Source organism: Prunus avium, chromosome 1, assembly GCF_965620075.1.
Source record: "Prunus avium chromosome 1, drPruAviu1.hap1.1, whole genome shotgun sequence".
NCBI classification, from domain to species: domain Eukaryota; kingdom Viridiplantae; phylum Streptophyta; class Magnoliopsida; order Rosales; family Rosaceae; genus Prunus; species Prunus avium.
In genome coordinates, this window is record NC_142284.1 from 40,224,465 (window position 1) to 40,244,924 (window position 20,460).

The window sequence follows — 20,460 nt, forward strand, 5'->3', positions numbered from 1 at the left end:
TGAGGGGGAGCCAAGCTACGAACAGTTCGCCCAGCTGTACAGTGTGACGAGGGCGAAGAGTGCCGATCATGGAGGGTGGGTTCAGTCCAACTGTCTCTCGGCAGGGCAGCGTGGGCACTTTGTGGTGGGGGTGCCGAGCTCTCAAAAGACGTGGCGCAAGCGTCGAGTGATTGTCTCCGGTGATTGGGAATCGGCACCCGGAGTTATCGTTGAGAGGAGGATTCCTACGTCCTTCCAGACAGTCGGTAGGGTAGAACCTGCCGTTCGGCAGGGTTAATAGTGTTGGTTTTTTTTTTTTTTTTTTTTTTTTTTTTTTTTTTTTTTTTTTGGGTACTGACCGTTGGTATTTTGGTTTCAGTGTCCTTGAAACGGCCGGCCGCACCGATCAGAGAGATTGAAGCAATCGAGAGGGTGAGAGCGAAGATTGCCGAAGAAGATCGGTTTTGTAAGGAGCTGCTCTACTTCCGGAATCTGTTCAAGGCAGGCCTGATCGGTAGGGCCGAACACGATCGGAGGGTGAAGGAGGAAGAGGAAGAAGAAAAAAGGCAAAGTAAGAGATGCCGTTCGGCAGGGTCGGTGTTTTTTTCTATGCTGCCGTTTCCTTTTTGACATCGTGCTTTTCCTGTTTTGCAGTGGCAGGAGGGAGGCCTATGAGCGAGGCGACGAGGAGGCGTCTGGAGGGGCAAGGGGCGCTAAAGACGAAGAAGGTTCAGTCCCCCGGGCCGAAGAAGAGAAAGACGGCAGGGCCAGCGGGAGGGACGTCGGCTGATGAGCAGACGGTGGCTGACCGCCGGAGGGAGAAGAGGGCGGCGGAGGCAGAGGTCGTTCGGGAGGCTCACCTCCAAATGACGGGCAAACGGCAGATCGAGGGTCCCATCGATGTGACGCCGTTGCCGAAACGGCCAAGGGGCCCGAACGAGGGGACATCGGTGTTGATCCCTGATGATGAGGTGGAGGGAGAGGAGGGACCGGTTAACATCGCGTGTCCTCGGAAGGCTGTGCCGTTCATCAACTGTATGATTGACGGTGCTCAGATGGAGCTGGCTGAGCTGGAGCAACTGTCAACGAAGACGTTGCGTGAACAAACCGGTCGGGCCTTCCGTCTCCAAGCAGCGGTAAGTGTAGGATTTGTAGCTTAAGGATACTTTGATTCGGCATGTATGAATGTGTCCGTTGGTGTGGCAGGCTAATATGGACATGTGGCTCTGCGCGAAGCGAGCTGTGAATGCTGCCGAACGATACCAAAAGAGATTTGAAGAGGGCCGTTCGAAGATCGCTGATGCCGGAAAGATGCTGCAGGAGGCGGACCAGCGTGCCGAGGAGAATGCGGCGAAAATTGCTGAGCTGGCGTCGAAGCTGGCGGCGGCCGAGCTGGACGTGATGGCTGCCCATGAGGCGAAGGCAGCGGTAGAGGTGGCGATGGATGCGGCCGAGCGGTCGCATGCCAGGGAGCTAGTAGAGGAGAAGGCGAAGGCCGTTGCGGACTACCGATCGTCGGAGGAGTTTACACGTTTGGTGGATAGAGAGGTCATGGAGCAATGTGACGACTTTCTCTATCGAGTCAAACGGTATAATGCTGACAAGAAGCTGAACCTGAACTTCCTCCGGGATCCACCACCGCTGCCGGAAGGGGTGACCGAAGAGATGGTGGAGGCCTACAAGGGCGAGGATGCCGAGGCCGAGGAAACCGACGACACCGATTCAAGCAGTGGGGAGGAAGGTCATCCCGGGCCGAGGGCTGCCGTTACGTCTACTGCCGAGCCGTCGACTGATCCTGTGCCTGCGTCAGCTGATGTCGATGTTGTAGCGACCGAAGCCGATCCACCCACCTCGTAGACTTTTGTTTTTAACATTTTTGAGCGTGCCGAACGGCGTATTGTAAAGACAGATGGCCCTTCTGTGGCCCCTTATTTATCAATGTTCAGTTTGTTTCGGGTTAATGTGCCATGTCCCTTAATTCTGTATGTGCGCATGTCGTATGTAGAGTATGTTTGACATAATATTGCTGAATGGTAGTGCCGTATGTATAGAATAGGGAGTTCCAAATTAAACCGATTACAAAAGTTGATGACCGAAGGGGCGTTCACTTGTAGTAATATTTGAGATGTTCTATATTCCAAGGGTGGCCGAGGGTTTGACCATCGGTACCACGCAAACGGTAAGTGCCTGGGCGGCAGATGGTGACAACTTCGTAAGGACCTTCCCAAGATGGACCAAGGGTGCCGTCGTTGGAGTCCTTGGTGGCGAGGGAGATTTTGCGTAGTACCCAGTCCCCTACTTTAAACGATCGGCGTCTGACGCGCGAGTCGTAGTAGCGGGAAGTCCGTTGTTTGTAGGCGGCATTCCGAAGCTGAGCCTGGGAACGGTGTTCCTCAATGAGGTCCAGGTTGAGAGTGAGCTGGGCTTCGTTTTGCTCTGGCTCGTAAGATGCCGTTCGGCACGATGGTGCGTTGATCTCGACTGGAACAACGGCTTCGGAACCGAAGGCAAGGGAAAATGGCGTCTCGCCAGTCGACCGTCGATAGGAGGTATTAATGGCCCATAGCGCTTCCGGAAGGAGATCGGGCCAAGCTCCTTTAGCTGTCCCAAGCTTTTTCTTCAGCGTCTTCTTGATGATCTTGTTGATTGCTTCGACTTGGCCGTTCGACTGCGGATGTGCTGGGGAGGCGAAGAACAGGTTGATGCCAAATCGGTGGCATAGGTGCCGGAACTGAGAGGAGTCGAATTGTTTTCCGTTGTCGGTGATTATTGCGTTCGGGAGGCCGAATCGACAAATGATATTCTGTTGCATTCCTAAGAGGACACAAATTAATGTGCAAACAACCAATTAAAAATACCCGCAAGTGCACGAATCTATTGAAGTATAGATTATGTAAGTACGGGGTCGATCCCACGAAGAACTTGTCGGCTTCCTATAAGTTCTAATTTGAGTACGTAAAGAACACTTAATTGACACACCACAAATGCACAAATGCAAAATGGAAACTAAAAATGAGTAAAGAAGTGTAAAAGAAATGAAACAACACAAGAAAACTAAACAAAAACACAAACAGCATTTTCTATCACCCTTTTATCACCCATTTATCACCTATGAACAGTGCTAAAGCGACCGGTCGTCAGGTAAAAGCGACCGGTCGTTTTTGGGCAGATTCGAAACTCAAAATTTGACTTGAAAAGCGACCGGTCGTCAGGTAAAAGCGACCGGTCGTTTTTGGGCAGATTCGTTTTCTCTGTTTTTCAGTTTCGACCTCTGTCCAGTGTTTTGCCTATAACTTTCCAACCGTACGTCCAAAATTCACGTTCTTTATACGGTTGGATTCAGCACAGAAAATGGAAGAACACAACGCGGACCAAAAGTCCAAAATAATTACAGAAAGAAATAAAATTCAGTAACAAAGACACGTAACGTGTCAAACACGCAACTCACACACACATTGGGGGGGGTTTTGATTTGGTTCAAGTGATCTATTTCTATTGCATGTAAGTAAATGGACTTCGAATTTAAATGAGAATGGCAGAGATGAATTATCAAGATGTGAAATCAAAATGTAACAAACACTAGGGTTTCGGAATCCACCCTAAACAATTCTACCCATGTTCATGAATACTCAAATGATGAACTCTAAACATGTTGATGAAAATGTTCGCAATCAAGACCATGGGTCGTGGCTCAAGACGCATTGATCCTCTCTAATATACGTAAAGTGCATGGTTCGTGCTACAATACTTGTACCCTCCCCATAAACGAACCTAGGTATGGTTCGTACTTCGATTCAATTACAAGGAGAACCCATTAAGTTCAAAGAGAATATGAACATCACAAGAATCCTAATAGCATGGTGTTTACATTAGGTATTCAAGAAACCAATTCACATGGATGATTCTTACTTCATCCATTTATTGCTTAGGAGAACATGAAGATACACATAATCCCAACAATCTCAAGAAGCATGCTTTCAAAGATGGCCAACCAAGGAAAAACACACATCAAGGATAGATTAATTTGGTGAATTGGAATTCATCAACAATATCTAGAAATTCATACACTCAAGCATCAAAACAATAAGGTAATCATGTTTAGGGCTTCAACCTAAGCCCTAGCTATGGAGTTTAGTTGCTCATACTTATTCCAAATACAAACTCAAAATGAAATTAGAAAGAGTTTACAGATTTTCAGAAAATGATGAGAGCTTCAAGATCATCAATGGTGGAAGTCTTCTTCTCCACTTTTCTTGGCTGCACCTTGGCTTTCTCCTAGCTCCAAGCTCTCCAAAATCTGCTCTCAATTGTGTAGACTCATGGAATTCAATTCCTCCCCCACGTTCAATAGCTCATCCAAATCAGATTGCAATTCCCTTTGCCTCCCTCTCTCCTCCTTTCCAGCTTTTACTTTTAGTATTCTAATGCAAAGTCTTCACCCATTGTCTTCTTGTCCCCTTGCAAATGATGAAGCCTTGTCCTCACAAAGATGCCAAATGCTTCAGAAAATATCTCATCTACTAAGGTAAATTCTTGTTACCAAGTGTTATGGTAACAAGAAATTAAGATGACACAAAGGAGGTAAAAGCTGGCCAATGGAGCTCAAATTTTGATAACATGCTGGATTGGTTGGATAGGCAATACTTGTCCAATGGAGCTCAAATTTTGATATGTTGTAGTTAACATCCATTGGAACAAGTCTCATGAAGATCATGACCTCATTCGAGCACCGGAGCATGTTGATCCCAGGCCAAGAAGTTGACCTACGAAAATGAACAAAAACAGAATTTATCACTAATAATGCACTTTTAGCTCATTTTCATTATAACCAAGGTAAAACCTATTAAAACACAAAAAAGAAGTAAAAAGCTATTAAATGGCAAGAACTAACTCAAAATAAGAGGTGAATAACATGAAAAATCATGTGTAAAAATGAACCGAACAAACTTCCCAAACTTATCTTTTGCTAGTCCTCGAGCAAAACAGAAACTAAAACAAGACTCGAAACAAAACTTTCCGAACACTTTCCAAAGAGAGAGTGACTTATGCAACTGACTCAAAAGTTTTCACAAGAAAAACTCAGTTTAGACATCATTCACAAGGCAGCAAAGTTCAGAACACAACATGCTCAAGTGTAGTAGTGTGATGGCCAAATGGAACTCATTCTCCAATTTCAGTTTTCACACAACTTCAAAAATCATACCAAGCACAAATGTAACTTCAAATCTCACCAAAGTTGTCCTCTCACAAATGAATCACTCGGAAGAGGGTTACAATGCATCACTCAATAATAAATATGAGAATAGAGTTAAACCATACGGGACTTAACTCACAATTAGCAAGATGAAAAACATGCATGAATATGATCTCAAGAAGGATGCTAAACACTTAAAAGCTGAAAAATGTGTGCAAATCAACCACATGACATTTAAGATCAATTTAGGTCTTTATTATAGGTTGTAATGGGGCTAAGGGTGCAAGGTGAGTAAGAAATGAAGGATATGGATACAACAAAGTCCAAGGAACTCACAATGTAAGAGCATATAATCGTTGACTAAAAGACTTTGAAACATCACGCTTGAGATTTTCACTCTTTTTTTTTTTTTTAGGTGATCAAATAGACCACAAAGCCTTATACCTCCACTAATTACGATTCACACTCCTTCCTTCCATTCGAACAACCAAGAAACATGGAATTGAATTTGAAACCATTGCCACTTAACCACAACTTTTCTCTTTTCTTTCACCCTTTGAGTGAGGTACTCTTCTCTTTTTTTTTTTCTTTTTTTTTTTTTCGAAATGTAATAACAAACTTCCCAAACTTAGCATGAAAAACACATCTAAATTAAAGCTCACGAGTTCCTTAGAAAGGTAAATTCTTGTTTTTCAGGCTAAGGTTAGAAGTAATAATTGGTTACTTGAAAGAAAAGGCATACATATAGGCTCAAGGTGGTTATCAATGGAAAATCATGCTTAAGCATGCATAGGGTTAGCTTGAAAGGCACAAACGGTCCAAAGAGGGCCTTAATATCATTTCTCAAATGTCATGTAATCAAATTGCACAAGAATGAGTGACTTTTAAGTGCTCAACCCAATCAATGAATAATGAGATCAAACAACAACTCAGATGACAAGAAAAGTAAGAATATGTGTATAACACTCATGAATTGAAGCACAAGGCTCAAAGCTCACATTATATGGTTGTACAAGTCTAATTCATGCTTGATACAATTCTTTGGATCATGCAAGTCCCTCAACTAGAGAATTATGAAACAAAAGGCAAGTGCATAGAGGGTTTCAAACATATCATGCTAGAACGATGCCATTTAGTGAATAATAAATTATTAATTTTTTTTTTAGCATTTTCAATCAAGTCATGTAAACATTCATCACAATCTCATCATATATGTCCGGAAAGTGACTTAAGAACAAAAAGACTCAAAACTGAAAAGAAAACAAAACAAAATAAAGCAAGAATTTAAGAATAAAGCAAGAATTTAAGCGAAACGAAAAAGACTTGCTATCCCTTCCCAAACTTAGAAACAAACATTGTCCTCAATGTTAAAGAATTTAGGCATCAACAATGTTATAACAAGAATTAAAGGGAATAAAGCAAGTAAATACAAGAACAAACACGAAAAACAACTACAACACGGTTGCAAAACAAAACAAAACAAAACAAAACCAAACAGTAAGCCCTAACAATAGCCCTACGCACGCAGAAATCCAACCCAAAGAAACGCACAAACCAAATGAAAGCCCAACCCATACGAAAGCCCAAAAGCGAAGAAAGTAAATAAAACAAAGAAACCAAGTCAGAAGCACAAAGAGCGAGGACTCAGTAAAATAGAAAAAGTGGGCCCCGAAGTCTCGGCACCTGTGAGTCACGGGATACAAAGTGAGAGACGTGTCGACAAGCAGCGGTCTCTCTCACGTCCCAAAGCCAGAATTATTGGCTTCATAGGAAGGCGTGACGACTTTCGTTTCTCAAAAGCGCTGAAAGGCAGAACTGAAATTAAAGGGGTTGGGGACCAGGTGAGGTGACCTAAGGGGATAGGCCGTAAGGGCCGCGCAAAACGCAGAAGCGCCGTGTCTAGGGTTACGTAGAAACTAACTCTATAAAAGAAGAAGAGAAAGAGTTGGGGAAAAACACACAAACGCAGAAACACACAACAGAGAAAAGAAAGAACAAAAGAAAAGAAAGTTCAAATGGCTTCTTCCTACCCATTCTCGCTGGATCTCAACCTAGCTCCACCGACTCAGACTCGGGGCCAAGCAGTGGCACCAGTGTGGATGCCCTACTTTGCCTCTGCACGGGGGCACGTGACAGTGAATGACTCGATACTGCTGGACAACGATGTTGCCCTTGGAGTTGCTAGAAATCTAGTGACTCCCAAGGATATACGGGTGCTGGGATCAAGGGATGACAACCGGGTCGTGAGCGATGCTCTGGCACTAAGCGTGCAAAGCACAACAACAGTCGCAAGTGTGGGTCATCGCCTAATTGCGAAGTCCCATGAGGTGGAGGTGCTAAGAGGTCAGTTGGTGGCAGAGCGAAGTATGGTTGAAGAGTGCCAGAGTATTATTAAAAGTTTAAAAACAGAAAGGGCAAGGATACTAGAGGTGAATCGACACCAGCTGGAGGCGTTGCGGGAAGAGAACAAAAATCTCTCAAAGATGGTAAGTGTTTACGCCCATGACATGAGAAAGCAGCTGGAGGACATAGACCGACCGGGAAAACGCAAGAAAACAGACCGCGAGAGTGGTTACGCTCAAGCTAAGAATGCAATCTTTGGGAGCTCGAGTAATGAGCCCCAAGAGGCTGTGCGTGAAGCCCCGGAAGTGGATAGCCAAAGGGCTAAACTCAAGGGTCCTATGGTCGAGACACCGAGCACTGGAAAAAAATGATTCTAGTGTATTATTGGTGTGCCTGTTTGTCTTTGCCTTTCGGTGAATTTTTTTTTTTTTTTTTTTTCAATTTCTCGTTTTCGGAAATAAAAGAAAAGAAAGTTGCAAAAGACAAAGAAGAAAAACAAAACGCACTTCCCAAACTTGAATAAAGGGAATGCGACAAACTAAAAAGAAACAAAGCACACATCCCCAACGGAAATAAAACAAAGACGACAAACTAAAAAGAAATCAAAACACAATGCACCAGAAAACAGGGAGGGAAAGAAAGTAAAGTGAAAGCAGAAATGCTTCCCTGTTTAACTTGACTCATCCGCAAATTGCTCCGGAAATACAAAGTGGTGTCGGCTCCCCTATGAGAATAAGTCTATTTAAACCACTTCTCGGTTGAAAGAAGGAGCATCCTGCATTTCAACCTGCAAACTCAAGAAAAACCATCAAAAAGCCCAGACAGAAAAATCAATGGCATCCCCAGATATGCTTGTTGATGACCTTAACCTTGAGTTGTCGCTTGCACCACCAAATGCCCAGATACGGGCTCCTCCAAACCCTATCTTCCCAAACTCCTCATACCATCATGGCTCGGCCTCAAACTTCTCTGAGGTGGTGCCGCGAAGGGCAGTAATGCCGGAGGGCATGACTGTCAGCAGACTTACAGTTGCAGATCATCTGCATGTGGCGCAGAGGTCTGACCAGATGGCAGTGGACGAGTCCCATAACCTAACCGTGCTCAACGCGGTCTCGGCCACAAATTTGGGCATGCGCCTACTGGCGAGAACACGAGAGTGCGGGGCACTGAGTGAGGAGGTGGCGGCCCTGAAAGCTCTGGTGGCGGACCTCCAGAAGCGGCTCTACAGTGCCAACCAGCATGTAGAGATGCTGCAGAAAAGGAACGAAGATCATGTAGAGCTGCTGCAGATTCTACAAGCAAGAACAGATAGAGGCAATTAGCAGAAGCCTCAGGTGGCGCAGAATGCAACAATGAACGTGTGATTAGGAATTTTATGTATGCATTTTCAAGTTTATAAATGTAATCACATGTTATGAAATGGAATAAGCATTTGAGCCAAAGTTCAGAGTGTGCAATCATGAAGCAATCTACTTCCCAAACTTACTAACAAAATAGAAACACAAACAAATAAAAGAAAGAAAGAGTAAGAAAAACAAAGAGAAACAACAAGAAATTCGAAATTATCTTGGTTGGAAAAATGTAACCCTAACTCAAAAATAAAATAAAATAAAATAAAATAAAAATAAAATAAAAGAAAGTTTGAGTCTAGAGAAACTCCACTTTGAAGCGATTAGGACGACAACAAACTTCTTCTATTCACCTTGGGTTGCCTCCCAAGAAGCGCTAAGTTTAAAGTCTTTTGCCGGACTTCCAACATACCATGGTCACTTAGGGGGTTTTGGCTCAATCGCCTCCTTGTGCCGAACATGAAGTTTCTTCAAATCTCTTTGCCATCTAATCAACCCATTTCGTATTCTTTTCTTTTTATGCGCATGAGTAGATTTCAAAAGCAATTTTAAGCGCTCTTCAATATGTTGATTAGATGGATGAGGCACATATTTAGGATTGGGTGGCCTTCTCATTTGAGTAGAAGGAATGACATTGAACATATGGTTGGTACTTGGAACATGGATGTTCAACTTGTCTTCCTCTAGTACTTCAAAAACAGAATAAGGCATTAGATTAATTGAAGCACCTAAATCAATTAAAGATTTCTCAAACAATTTATCATCAATTACACATGGAATTGTGAAACTTCCTGGATCTTCCAACTTGGGAGGAAGCTTCCTTTGTAAAACAGCAGAAACCTCTTCCGTTAGTGCAACCGTTTCATCATTTTTGAAGTTCCTCTTGTTGGTACAAAGATCCTCCAATAGAGGAATGTTGACTTGCACTTTCCTACAAGTTTCCAATATGTCCTTGGTATGTTGAATTTTTTTGGAACTCATAAGCCTGTGAGGAAAAGGAGCACGTAAGATTTCTTCATCAGTAGGTTCACGACTTACCTTCTCCTTTCTTGCCCTTCTTGCAAGTTCATGCTTTGGGATCCATTCGGATGAAGAAGCTGCTTGTTTATCTTTCTCTTTGTTGCTTTCATCCTTTTCTTTAGGCTCAGTCACTTGTTCAACCTGCATGTCATCAACATTGTGAATCAAATTTTTAGAACCATCAATTTCACCAATTACCTTATCAGTTCTCAAGGTAACTGCTTGAACATGCTCATGCCCGGTTGGTATCACTGTTTGGTTAGGCATCATCCCAACTTCCCTTTGACTCAAAGCTATAGCAATTTGCCCCACTTGATTTTCTAGATTGGAAATGGCCTTATTCATTTTCTGCATGTGGGTATCATTCCTCTGCATGTGAGTGTCATTCCTCTGCATGATGAAATTATCTGTGTTTCTAATCATTGAAGCAACAATTTCTTCCAAAGTCGGTCCTTGAGGTTGTTGGTAAGATTGTGGTGGAGTGTAATGTCGAGGTTGATCATGAGGTGGACAAGTATTATGTTGGCCTTGATATGGTTGATATGGCCCTTGTTGAAAATTTGGATTGTCGGTCCACCAGAAGTTTGAATGATTTCTCCACTCCGGATTGTATGTTTGTTGGAAATATTCATTCATAGTCAACTCATTCTGAAATGAGCCAAATGCATTTGCTTCCTCCATCCCAAATTTATTGGAGTATTCTTGCATAGTAAGTTCCACAATTTCAGTTGCGGCTGCCATTGGAGATGGTGGAGATGACTCCTCGGATGTTCCTGTAAGAAAAAGAAACAAAAACAAATCAAGATAAAATGAAACAACAATCAATAAACAAAAATAAAACTAAGTACTCTAAACATACTCAAACAAAACAGATAAGCAACCGTGCCAGTTCCCCGGCAACGGCGCCAAAAATTGTTGCATTCCTAAGAGGACACAAATTAATGTGCAAACAACCAATTAAAAATACCCGCAAGTGCACGAATCTATTGAAGTATAGATTATGTAAGTACGGGGTCGATCCCACGAAGAACTTGTCGGCTTCCTATAAGTTCTAATTTGAGTACGTAAAGAACACTTAATTGACACACCACAAATGCACAAATGCAAAATGGAAACTAAAAATGAGTAAAGAAGTGTAAAAGAAATGAAACAACACAAGAAAACTAAACAAAAACACAAACAGCATTTTCTATCACCCTTTTATCACCCATTTATCACCTATGAACAGTGCTAAAGCGACCGGTCGTCAGGTAAAAGCGACCGGTCGTTTTTGGGCAGATTCGAAACTCAAAATTTGACTTGAAAAGCGACCGGTCGTCAGGTAAAAGCGACCGGTCGTTTTTGGGCAGATTCGTTTTCTCTGTTTTTCAGTTTCGACCTCTGTCCAGTGTTTTGCCTATAACTTTCCAACCGTACGTCCAAAATTCACGTTCTTTATACGGTTGGATTCAGCACAGAAAATGGAAGAACACAACGCGGACCAAAAGTCCAAAATAATTACAGAAAGAAATAAAATTCAGTAACAAAGACACGTAACGTGTCAAACACGCAACTCACACACACATTGGGGGGGGTTTTGATTTGGTTCAAGTGATCTATTTCTATTGCATGTAAGTAAATGGACTTCGAATTTAAATGAGAATGGCAGAGATGAATTATCAAGATGTGAAATCAAAATGTAACAAACACTAGGGTTTCGGAATCCACCCTAAACAATTCTACCCATGTTCATGAATACTCAAATGATGAACTCTAAACATGTTGATGAAAATGTTCGCAATCAAGACCATGGGTCGTGGCTCAAGACGCATTGATCCTCTCTAATATACGTAAAGTGCATGGTTCGTGCTACAATACTTGTACCCTCCCCATAAACGAACCTAGGTATGGTTCGTACTTCGATTCAATTACAAGGAGAACCCATTAAGTTCAAAGAGAATATGAACATCACAAGAATCCTAATAGCATGGTGTTTACATTAGGTATTCAAGAAACCAATTCACATGGATGATTCTTACTTCATCCATTTATTGCTTAGGAGAACATGAAGATACACATAATCCCAACAATCTCAAGAAGCATGCTTTCAAAGATGGCCAACCAAGGAAAAACACACATCAAGGATAGATTAATTTGGTGAATTGGAATTCATCAACAATATCTAGAAATTCATACACTCAAGCATCAAAACAATAAGGTAATCATGTTTAGGGCTTCAACCTAAGCCCTAGCTATGGAGTTTAGTTGCTCATACTTATTCCAAATACAAACTCAAAATGAAATTAGAAAGAGTTTACAGATTTTCAGAAAATGATGAGAGCTTCAAGATCATCAATGGTGGAAGTCTTCTTCTCCACTTTTCTTGGCTGCACCTTGGCTTTCTCCTAGCTCCAAGCTCTCCAAAATCTGCTCTCAATTGTGTAGACTCATGGAATTCAATTCCTCCCCCACGTTCAATAGCTCATCCAAATCAGATTGCAATTCCCTTTGCCTCCCTCTCTCCTCCTTTCCAGCTTTTACTTTTAGTATTCTAATGCAAAGTCTTCACCCATTGTCTTCTTGTCCCCTTGCAAATGATGAAGCCTTGTCCTCACAAAGATGCCAAATGCTTCAGAAAATATCTCATCTACTAAGGTAAATTCTTGTTACCAAGTGTTATGGTAACAAGAAATTAAGATGACACAAAGGAGGTAAAAGCTGGCCAAATCCGGATTTCCAGAGCTGTGGTAACATGCTGGATTGGTTGGATAGGCAATACTTGTCCAATGGAGCTCAAATTTTGATATGTTGTAGTTAACATCCATTGGAACAAGTCTCATGAAGATCATGACCTCATTCGAGCACCGGAGCATGTTGATCCCAGGCCAAGAAGTTGACCTACGAAAATGAACAAAAACAGAATTTATCACTAATAATGCACTTTTAGCTCATTTTCATTATAACCAAGGTAAAACCTATTAAAACACAAAAAAGAAGTAAAAAGCTATTAAATGGCAAGAACTAACTCAAAATAAGAGGTGAATAACATGAAAAATCATGTGTAAAAATGAACCGAACATATTCTTCCATACGAAATGTTCAACCCTGGCTGCAGTGATTGTTGCCAAAGCTTCGGCTTCGGTCCACTTGGTAAAGTAGTCGACGGCGACGATGGCGAATTTGACCTGTCCCTTGCCCTGGGGCATAGGGCCGATGAGGTCTAAACCCCATTGGGCAAAGGGCCATGGGCTAACAATCGGAGAGAGTGGTTCGGCAGGCAGCTTTGGAACGGAGCCGAAACGCTGGCATTGATCGCACTTCTGGACCAGGGTGGTGGCATCGGCATGGAGAGTCGGCCAGTAGTACCCTTGCCGAATGGTCTTGAAAGCCAATGATCTAGCCCCAGAATGGTCCCCACAGGCCCCCTCGTGAATCTCTCGTAGGACGTAGTTTCCCTGCTGCGGGGTCATGCACCGAAGCAATGGTAAGGAGTGACCACGCCGATAGAGAATCTGATTCAGAAGGAGGTATCGTGCCGATCGGCGGCGGATAGTCGTTGCTTCAGGTTTGGGGCCAGGCAACGTGCCGTTGGCGAGGTAGGCGTGGATCGGATCCATCCAACTTGGATCCTGCCGAACGGCATGTACTTCGAGGTCGGTGGTACTGCGCCGAGTGAGGACCTCGATCGGCACACGGCGCCCTATGTTGTCGTCGATCGCTGATGCAAGGCGTGATAGAGCATCGGCGTGGCTGTTCTCGGATCTGGGGATCTGTTGAACTTGGTACGCAGTGAAGTGGTGCAGCAATCGGCGAGCGTGTGTCAAGTAGGCAACCATCGAAGTGTCCTTGGCTTCAAATTCAGTCAGTATCTGGTTCACGACAAGTTGTGAGTCGCTACAGATCCTGAGTTGCTGAGCGCCCATTTCTTTAGCGAGCCGAAGGCCGGCCAACAGAGCTTCATATTCGGCTTCGTTGTTGGAAGTCCGGAATTGGAATCGGATGGCATATTCGATGGTTGTCTGGTCAGGGGCCTTGAGTACCAAGCCGGCTCCGCTGCCCTGTCGGTTGGACGAACCGTCCACGTAGAGAGTCCAAAGTGGAATTGACGGATTAAAGATTCCTTCGGTCGGGTGGGCGACTGGTACCGTCGAAGATGAATCGGATGCGGCGTCCTTCGAAACTGGCCCCTCGGACGCGGTTAACTCAGAGATGAAATCGGCTACAGCCTGTCCCTTCTCGGCAGGACGAGGGTGGTAGCGGATGTCGAATTCGCCGAGCTCGATGGCCCATTTGACTAGCCGACCGGATGTCTCCGGTCTCTGGAGTATCTGGCGCAGAGGCTGATTGGTGAGGACGGTAACACTGTGAGCCTGAAAGTATGGCCGAAGCTTGCGTGCTGAAAGGACGAGAGCGTAGGCGAGTTTTTCGAGCTCGGGGTACCGAATCTCAGCGTCTTGCAAAGCATGGCTAATGTAGAAAATGGGGAGTTCGATGCCGTTCGGCTTGCGAATGAGCACAGAGCTAAGTGCCGTTGCCGAAACCGAGAGGTAGAGGATGAGTTCTTCGCCGGGGAGAGGAGTGGATAATAGGGGTGCTCTGCTCATGTAGGCCTTAAGATCTTGGAAGGCGCGATCGCATTCGGCAGTCCAGACAATCTGCCGTTTGCTTCCTTTGAGGGCTTTGAAGAATGGAGCGCACCGATCGGTAGCCTTGGAGATGAACCGGGCTAGAGCGGCGACACGCCCAGTCAGACTCTGAATGTCCTTTTGTGTCTTCGGGACCTGCATGTCGAGTAATGCCTTGATTTTTTCAGGGTTGGCCTCGATTCCTCGTTGGCTGATCATGAAGCCGAGAAATTTGCCCGAGGAAACGCCGAAGGCACACTTGCTCGGGTTGAGGCGCATGTTGTACTTTTTTAAGACGCCGAACATGAGCGAAAGGTTGTGGAGATGAGAATCGGCCGTTCTGCTCTTGACCAGCATGTCGTCCACATAGACTTCCATCGAGGTGCCAATGAGGTCGGAAAAAATTTTGTTGACCAATCGCTGGTATGTCGCCCCAGCGTTCTTCAGGCCGAACGGCATGACGTTGTAGCAGTAAAGTCCCTTGTCGGTGATGAATGCCGTGTGTTCGCGATCGGTAGGGCTCATGAATATTTGGTTGTAGCCTGAGTATGCATCCATGAAGCTGAGAAGTTCATGGCCTGCCGTGGCATCCACCATCTGATCGATCCGTGGCAGAGGAAAGCTGTCCTTTGGGCAAGCCCTGTTTAAATCGGTATAGTCTTGACACATTCTCCAGGCGCCGTTTGATTTTTTGACTAAAACCGAATTTGCCAGCCAAATTGGGTAGGTTACTTCCTGGATGAAGCCGATGGTCTTCAGTTTGTCTACTTCGAGCCTCATTGCCTCATACCGTTCGGCATCGTAGGCCCGCCGTTTCTGCCTGATGGGTTTGAAAGTGGAGCAGATGCTGAGCTTGTGGCTGATGACACTCGGGGCGATGCCGGGCATATCGTCGTATGACCAGGCGAAGACTTCTGCATTGGTTTGCAGGAAGGTGATAAAATCGGCCCTGAGTGCCGGACTCAAGGTTGTACCGATTCGAACTTGTCTGTCCGGTTGTGCTTCGGAGAGGGTGACTGGTTCTAAATCTTCGGCGGGTTGCGCTTGCGGGGTTACAGTCTCATCTCGGGGGTCATCTGGTTTGTCCGTCCCCCTGCCGTTCGGTACGCCCAAGCTGGTGGCGACCGAGTATGTTTCGCGAAGCGCAGCCCTTGCCGATTCCTTGGTTGCCGAAACGTAACACGTCCGTGCACTCAATTGGTCCCCTCGCACTTGGCCGACGCCAGCGTGTGTGGGGAACTTGAGGAGGAGCATGTGTGGTGACAGCATGGCCTTCATTTTTGTGAGCGCCGTCCTGCCGATGATAGCGTTGTATGCCGTTGGGCAGTCGACCACTAGAAAATGGGTGTAGAGGACCGTTCGTCTGGGGATGGTACCGACAGCGAACGGGAGCTGGACACTGCCGATTGGTTCAACCACGTCGCCAGAGAAGCTCAGGAGAGGGGTGATATCCTTGTTCAGATGCCGAGGGTCCACGCCGAGGGCGTTGAAAGCGTCGGCGAATAGCACGTTGACCGAACTGCCGGTGTCGATGAGGATTCGGCCTACGTCGAAATCCGATATATCAGCCCGTATGATCATAGGATCAGAGTGGGGGAAGATGATGCCTCGCTCTTCTTCTTCAGAAAAGGTGATAGGTTCCCAACCGTTGCGTTGAATTTTGTCATTGCGTCCTCCCGCCACGCTGAGGATTTGTGGATGCCGTACGGCACGAACGTAGTTTTTAACGGATCGGTTGCTGGCTTCGGCAATAGGCGCCCCTCCACTGATCATATTGATCTGCCGATTCAATGAGTTATCCGTTGCTGGCTTGGTGTTTAAATACTGATCCAGCTTTCCGTCATTGATGAGGCGTTCAACGATTTTGCGCAGCGCGATGCATGATTCCGTATCATGGCCGTTGTATTGGTGGTACCGGCAGAAGACACCGGTGTCTTTTTCGCTCTGGCGAGGGAGTTTCCGATTGTTCGGCTTCGGTATCATATCCCCTTCGGTCAGGAGAACTTGCTCATAAGTGGTGTTGAGCAAAGTGAAGATTTCGTCTGGCCGATTCCCCTTGTGGTTGCCCTTCTTGTTGTTGTCCTGCCGTTCCCGGAAGTTGTCCTTCCGCTTGTTTCGCTGAGTGGAAAAAGCAGGGACAGGGGGTGCCGTTCGGTAGGGGGCCTGGTTTGCCGATCGGTCGACCGGGAATCGGTCGTAGTTCTGCGTTGGAGGCTGATCGGTCAACGCCGTTTTGTTTATTGGGGTCGAAGCCGATCCCTTGGAGTTGAAATGCTCAGCCTTGGCGTGGATAGCTGCCTGTTTCATTAATTCGGAGTAGGTGGTCCAGTTGCTGCTGTGGACCAAATAACGAAACTGAGATGACCGAAGGCCGCTTTTGAAGGCACCGAAGGCCGCCCTGTCGTCAGTTTCCGGACATCTGGAGTACTCATGGCTGAACCTAGCCGCATATTCCCTCAACGGCTCATCGTCTTGCTGCCGAACGGTATATAGATCATCGGCGGAATATAGGCGATCGGTCTGAATCATAAAATGGTTGAGGAAGGTTTGCTTCAACTGATTGAAATTGTCGACCGTGTCTGGCTCCATCCGATAGAACCAATTCAGAGCGGCTCCGGTCAGGGTGGAGGGGAATAGCAAACATTGGCCTTCGTCCGTCAGTCCTTTGCAACCCAGAGCTGATTGGAAGGTATGAATGTGGGTAACGGGATCTTCGACCCCCGAATAAAACGATATGCGGAGTGCTTGGACCTCCTTCTCGTGTCTGAATGTCCGGATTCGATTGGTGAACGGCCCTGGCTGTACCGTTCCCCATGTTGGTGTCCGAGCCTGGTCTTGTTCCTTCTCGATGCGAGTCATCTTCTGTAGGAGGAGACGAATAGTCGGATCGGTAGATGGAAGATCGTCACCAAAGGGTTCGATCGCTCGGTTCCCTGTGCGTTGGTCAGTATTGTGACCTCGCCTTCCTTGGTCTGCCGTTCGGCTGGGGCTTCTCTCGTAATTTCCTTTTCGCCGATCGTTGTCTTGGTTTGATCGGTGGCTGTGGCGTCGTGCAGAGGGCCCTGCCGATGAGATTGTGGTTCCTGGGGATGTTGGAACATAATCTGATTCGTCCGTCTCTTCCAGGCCGATCGCGCCGTACCTCTGGCGTAAGGGGGATTTTGGTCCAAGTACCTCCAGGCGTGGATCGTCTAGCTTCGCCCGGACCTAGATGGGTGATGACTGCCGTTCCCTGCGCCGATCGTTGATCCTCTCGCGGCAATCAGAATAAACGCGATATTCGGGATGGCGTTCCTTCGGAGTGGGCACGAACAGTCTTCGGGAGACAGTTGGTCCGTTCGCGGCCTGCTGCTTCCCTCTATCCTGGAAAGTGGGCTTTCGTACGCTTTTAAACGATTTCTCCTGCCGAAGCTGTGTGGCTGGTTCCCGATCGTTCTGCAACTGGGCGGAGAGTGTTTGTTGTTGATGCAGTTGCCTCTGGGTGTCATCCAGTTTGGAGGCGAGAACATTGTTGTGCTCCTGCATTCTTGCCATATCCTGCTGTAGGGTCTCCATCCGAGCCTCCAGGGTGGTCGGTCGAGCAGGTGTCTGAAGCAAGGGAGTTGGATTCGGCTCGCCAACGAGGCCGAGGATGGGGCCATCGGTAGGGAGGGCCGAAGATGGATTCATTTTTTGGTCTCAGAGTTCTTTGTTTTGAGATATGGGTTGATCGATAAGCGATTCCCACAGACGGCGCCAATCTGTTGACGCTAAATCTTGAATAGATAGAGATGAGTGCAACTTACAAGTGGGATGGACGATCAAGAGATCGATTGGGTGTTGGATGCCGATTCTTCCTGTCCTTGGATGCTGATCCTGAATAGAAGATAAGCGAAGCTCGTGAGGTCTATGGAACCGGTGTGGAACCAGCCTAAGACCCTCCGATGCTCAAGTAAGATTGTTTTTAAGAGCTATTGCTGTTGACCATATAGAAGTATAAAAGTCAAGCTGAAAAGTCTTACCCCTGTATTGTAGTGGGAGGGGCATACTTATAGAGGGCATTTAGTATGCTCTTAGCGCTCATTTTCGATGTGGGACTCGTGGGAGGGCCCTATGAGGTTGACACGAGTCCTTAGATATTTCAGGCGGGTGCTTCGAGGTTGATTCTGCAGAATCGGTAGGGGATACCGATTGTAGGCTGTGTTGGGCCCTGTAATGATCTTTTGCTGCTTTGAGACAATATCATCAGTAGCCTATGCCGATTGTCCGAGGCCTTGGGTGCTTGGGCGAGTTTATGAGATCCACGTGTCGTTGTACGAGTGGAGGGTCAGATATGGTACAAACAAATTACACAATCCAATGTCAGAATCAGTCCCTTTTGTCACAAAATCCCTATGGCCAGAAAATTACATATCCCAAAATACACAACATATGACACCCTTGGCAATAATTTCCCTTATTTTGAGGCCATGTTATTATCATGGGAAATGTTGTCCAAATCTGGTCCTCATTGTCCCCTTCCTCTTGCCACCTAAACAATGTAGTAATGTTAGGTGTATAATAGTTGAAAAATTGATAATTAGTGAAATGAGTAAGAATTGAACCAAATGACAAAAACCTACAGTTGGCCGTGAAGATGGTAAGCCTCTTCCTCCACTTCTGCCTCTTCCTGTCATTGCACTTAACTTTGAAGATGGTAAACCTCTTCCTAAGCCAATACGTGAAGATGGTAAGACTCCTTGTCCATTACCTCTTGTCACCTGAAAAAGTTACTGATCTTTATTGTTTTCCAATGACATAAGTAATAACAAATTGAATGGTTGAGAAAATAAAGCTTACACTTTCTTATGAATTTGGGTAAACAGGGGCTTGGGCAACATTGCCTCTTCCTCTACCTATGCCTCTACCTCCTTCTCAATTACCTCTTGCCATCTAAAAAAAATTAATGATTTCAGTTGCCTAATGACTTTTGCAATTTAAAACCACAAGAGCAACCAAAGCTTACACTTTGTTGTGAATTTGGGTAAGCAATAGCTTGAGCAACATTTCCTATTCCTTCACTTACGCCTCTCCCTCTACTTATGCCTCTCCCTCTGCTTATGCCTATCCCTCTTACTGTGCTAGATCCTGGTTGTGAAGAAGGTTGTATTGGTTGTGAAGAAGAACCTTGCTCCATTTGGGCTGAAGATGCATTAACCTGCAAATGTATAACAAAATTATTAATGTAAGTACGCCATAACATAGAACTAAACAAGGTGTCTAACAGTCATACCTGTTGGGTTTCATTGTTTTGTCTGTCACATGTTGCTTTATTATGACATTTTTGACCGCATTCACGACATCTTATTTGAATGAAAACCCTTCTAAGCTTGGCTGGTGGGGCAATATAATTTGGAGGCCTAGGGTTTTTGTGGGATGGTGGCTGGTATTTCAACCTCACCAGGCTTCTTCGTCCTAACTCTTTTCGGCCTACCCAGTTGTTGCTTATAAAGTGGAGGTTTAATTGGAGGAAGGCCACATTTACTCCATTGGTCCATTGAAGGGATGGGATGAATCACTAGTTCATAAGCCTTCATATAAGTCTCGAGCTTATAACAATAATCCAAATAAGCAATTGGGTTTTCACATCTTTGAAATATTGCTGAGATTGCATGGGACATGGTACAGGTGTCTCACACACATCATGTGCTCTGCAGTTGGAAGTACTGTCTCAATGGCAGGTATAAGTCCCTTTTGTTTGTCACTAATCACTACCCAAGCTTTTCTATTTGTAATCCCTAAATCTTCAATAAGAAGATTGAAAAACCAAATCTAAGAGTCTTTACTCTCAATATCAACCACTGCATAAGCTACTGGGAAATAACCATTGTTCCCATCCACCCCAACAACTGTCAAGATCTCTCCAGGATAAGGCCCTTTCAAATGACAGCCATCAACACCAATAACAGGTCTGCAACCTTCTAAAAATCCCTTCTTACAGGCAGCCAAGCAC

At 45.3% G+C, this 20,460-nt stretch overlaps 1 protein-coding gene across 1 annotated transcript; it reads left to right on the forward strand.

Moving 5' to 3' along the window:
- The first annotated feature begins 533 nt into the window (after positions 1–533).
- Positions 534–19,664, forward strand: LOC148297822 (uncharacterized). Its single transcript, XM_088248466.1, has 3 exons — positions 534–1,115; positions 1,186–1,302; positions 19,593–19,664. Exons 1-3 carry the CDS (start codon positions 558–560, stop codon positions 19,662–19,664), a joined length of 747 nt encoding a protein of 248 aa, XP_088104592.1. The 5' UTR covers positions 534–557.
- Positions 19,665–20,460: the final 796 nt, after the last annotated feature.

Coding starts and splice junctions, on each gene's coding strand:
- LOC148297822 (XM_088248466.1), top strand. CDS start 558: ATGCCGTTCGGCAGGGTCGGTGTTTTTTTCTATGCTGCCGTTTCCTTT. Junction 1,116..1,185: donor CCTTCCGTCTCCAAGCAGCG/GTAAGTGTAGGA, acceptor TTGGTGTGGCAG/GCTAATATGGACATGTGGCT. Junction 1,303..19,592: donor CCGGAAAGATGCTGCAGGAG/GCGGACCAGCGT, acceptor TTACTGTGCTAG/ATCCTGGTTGTGAAGAAGGT.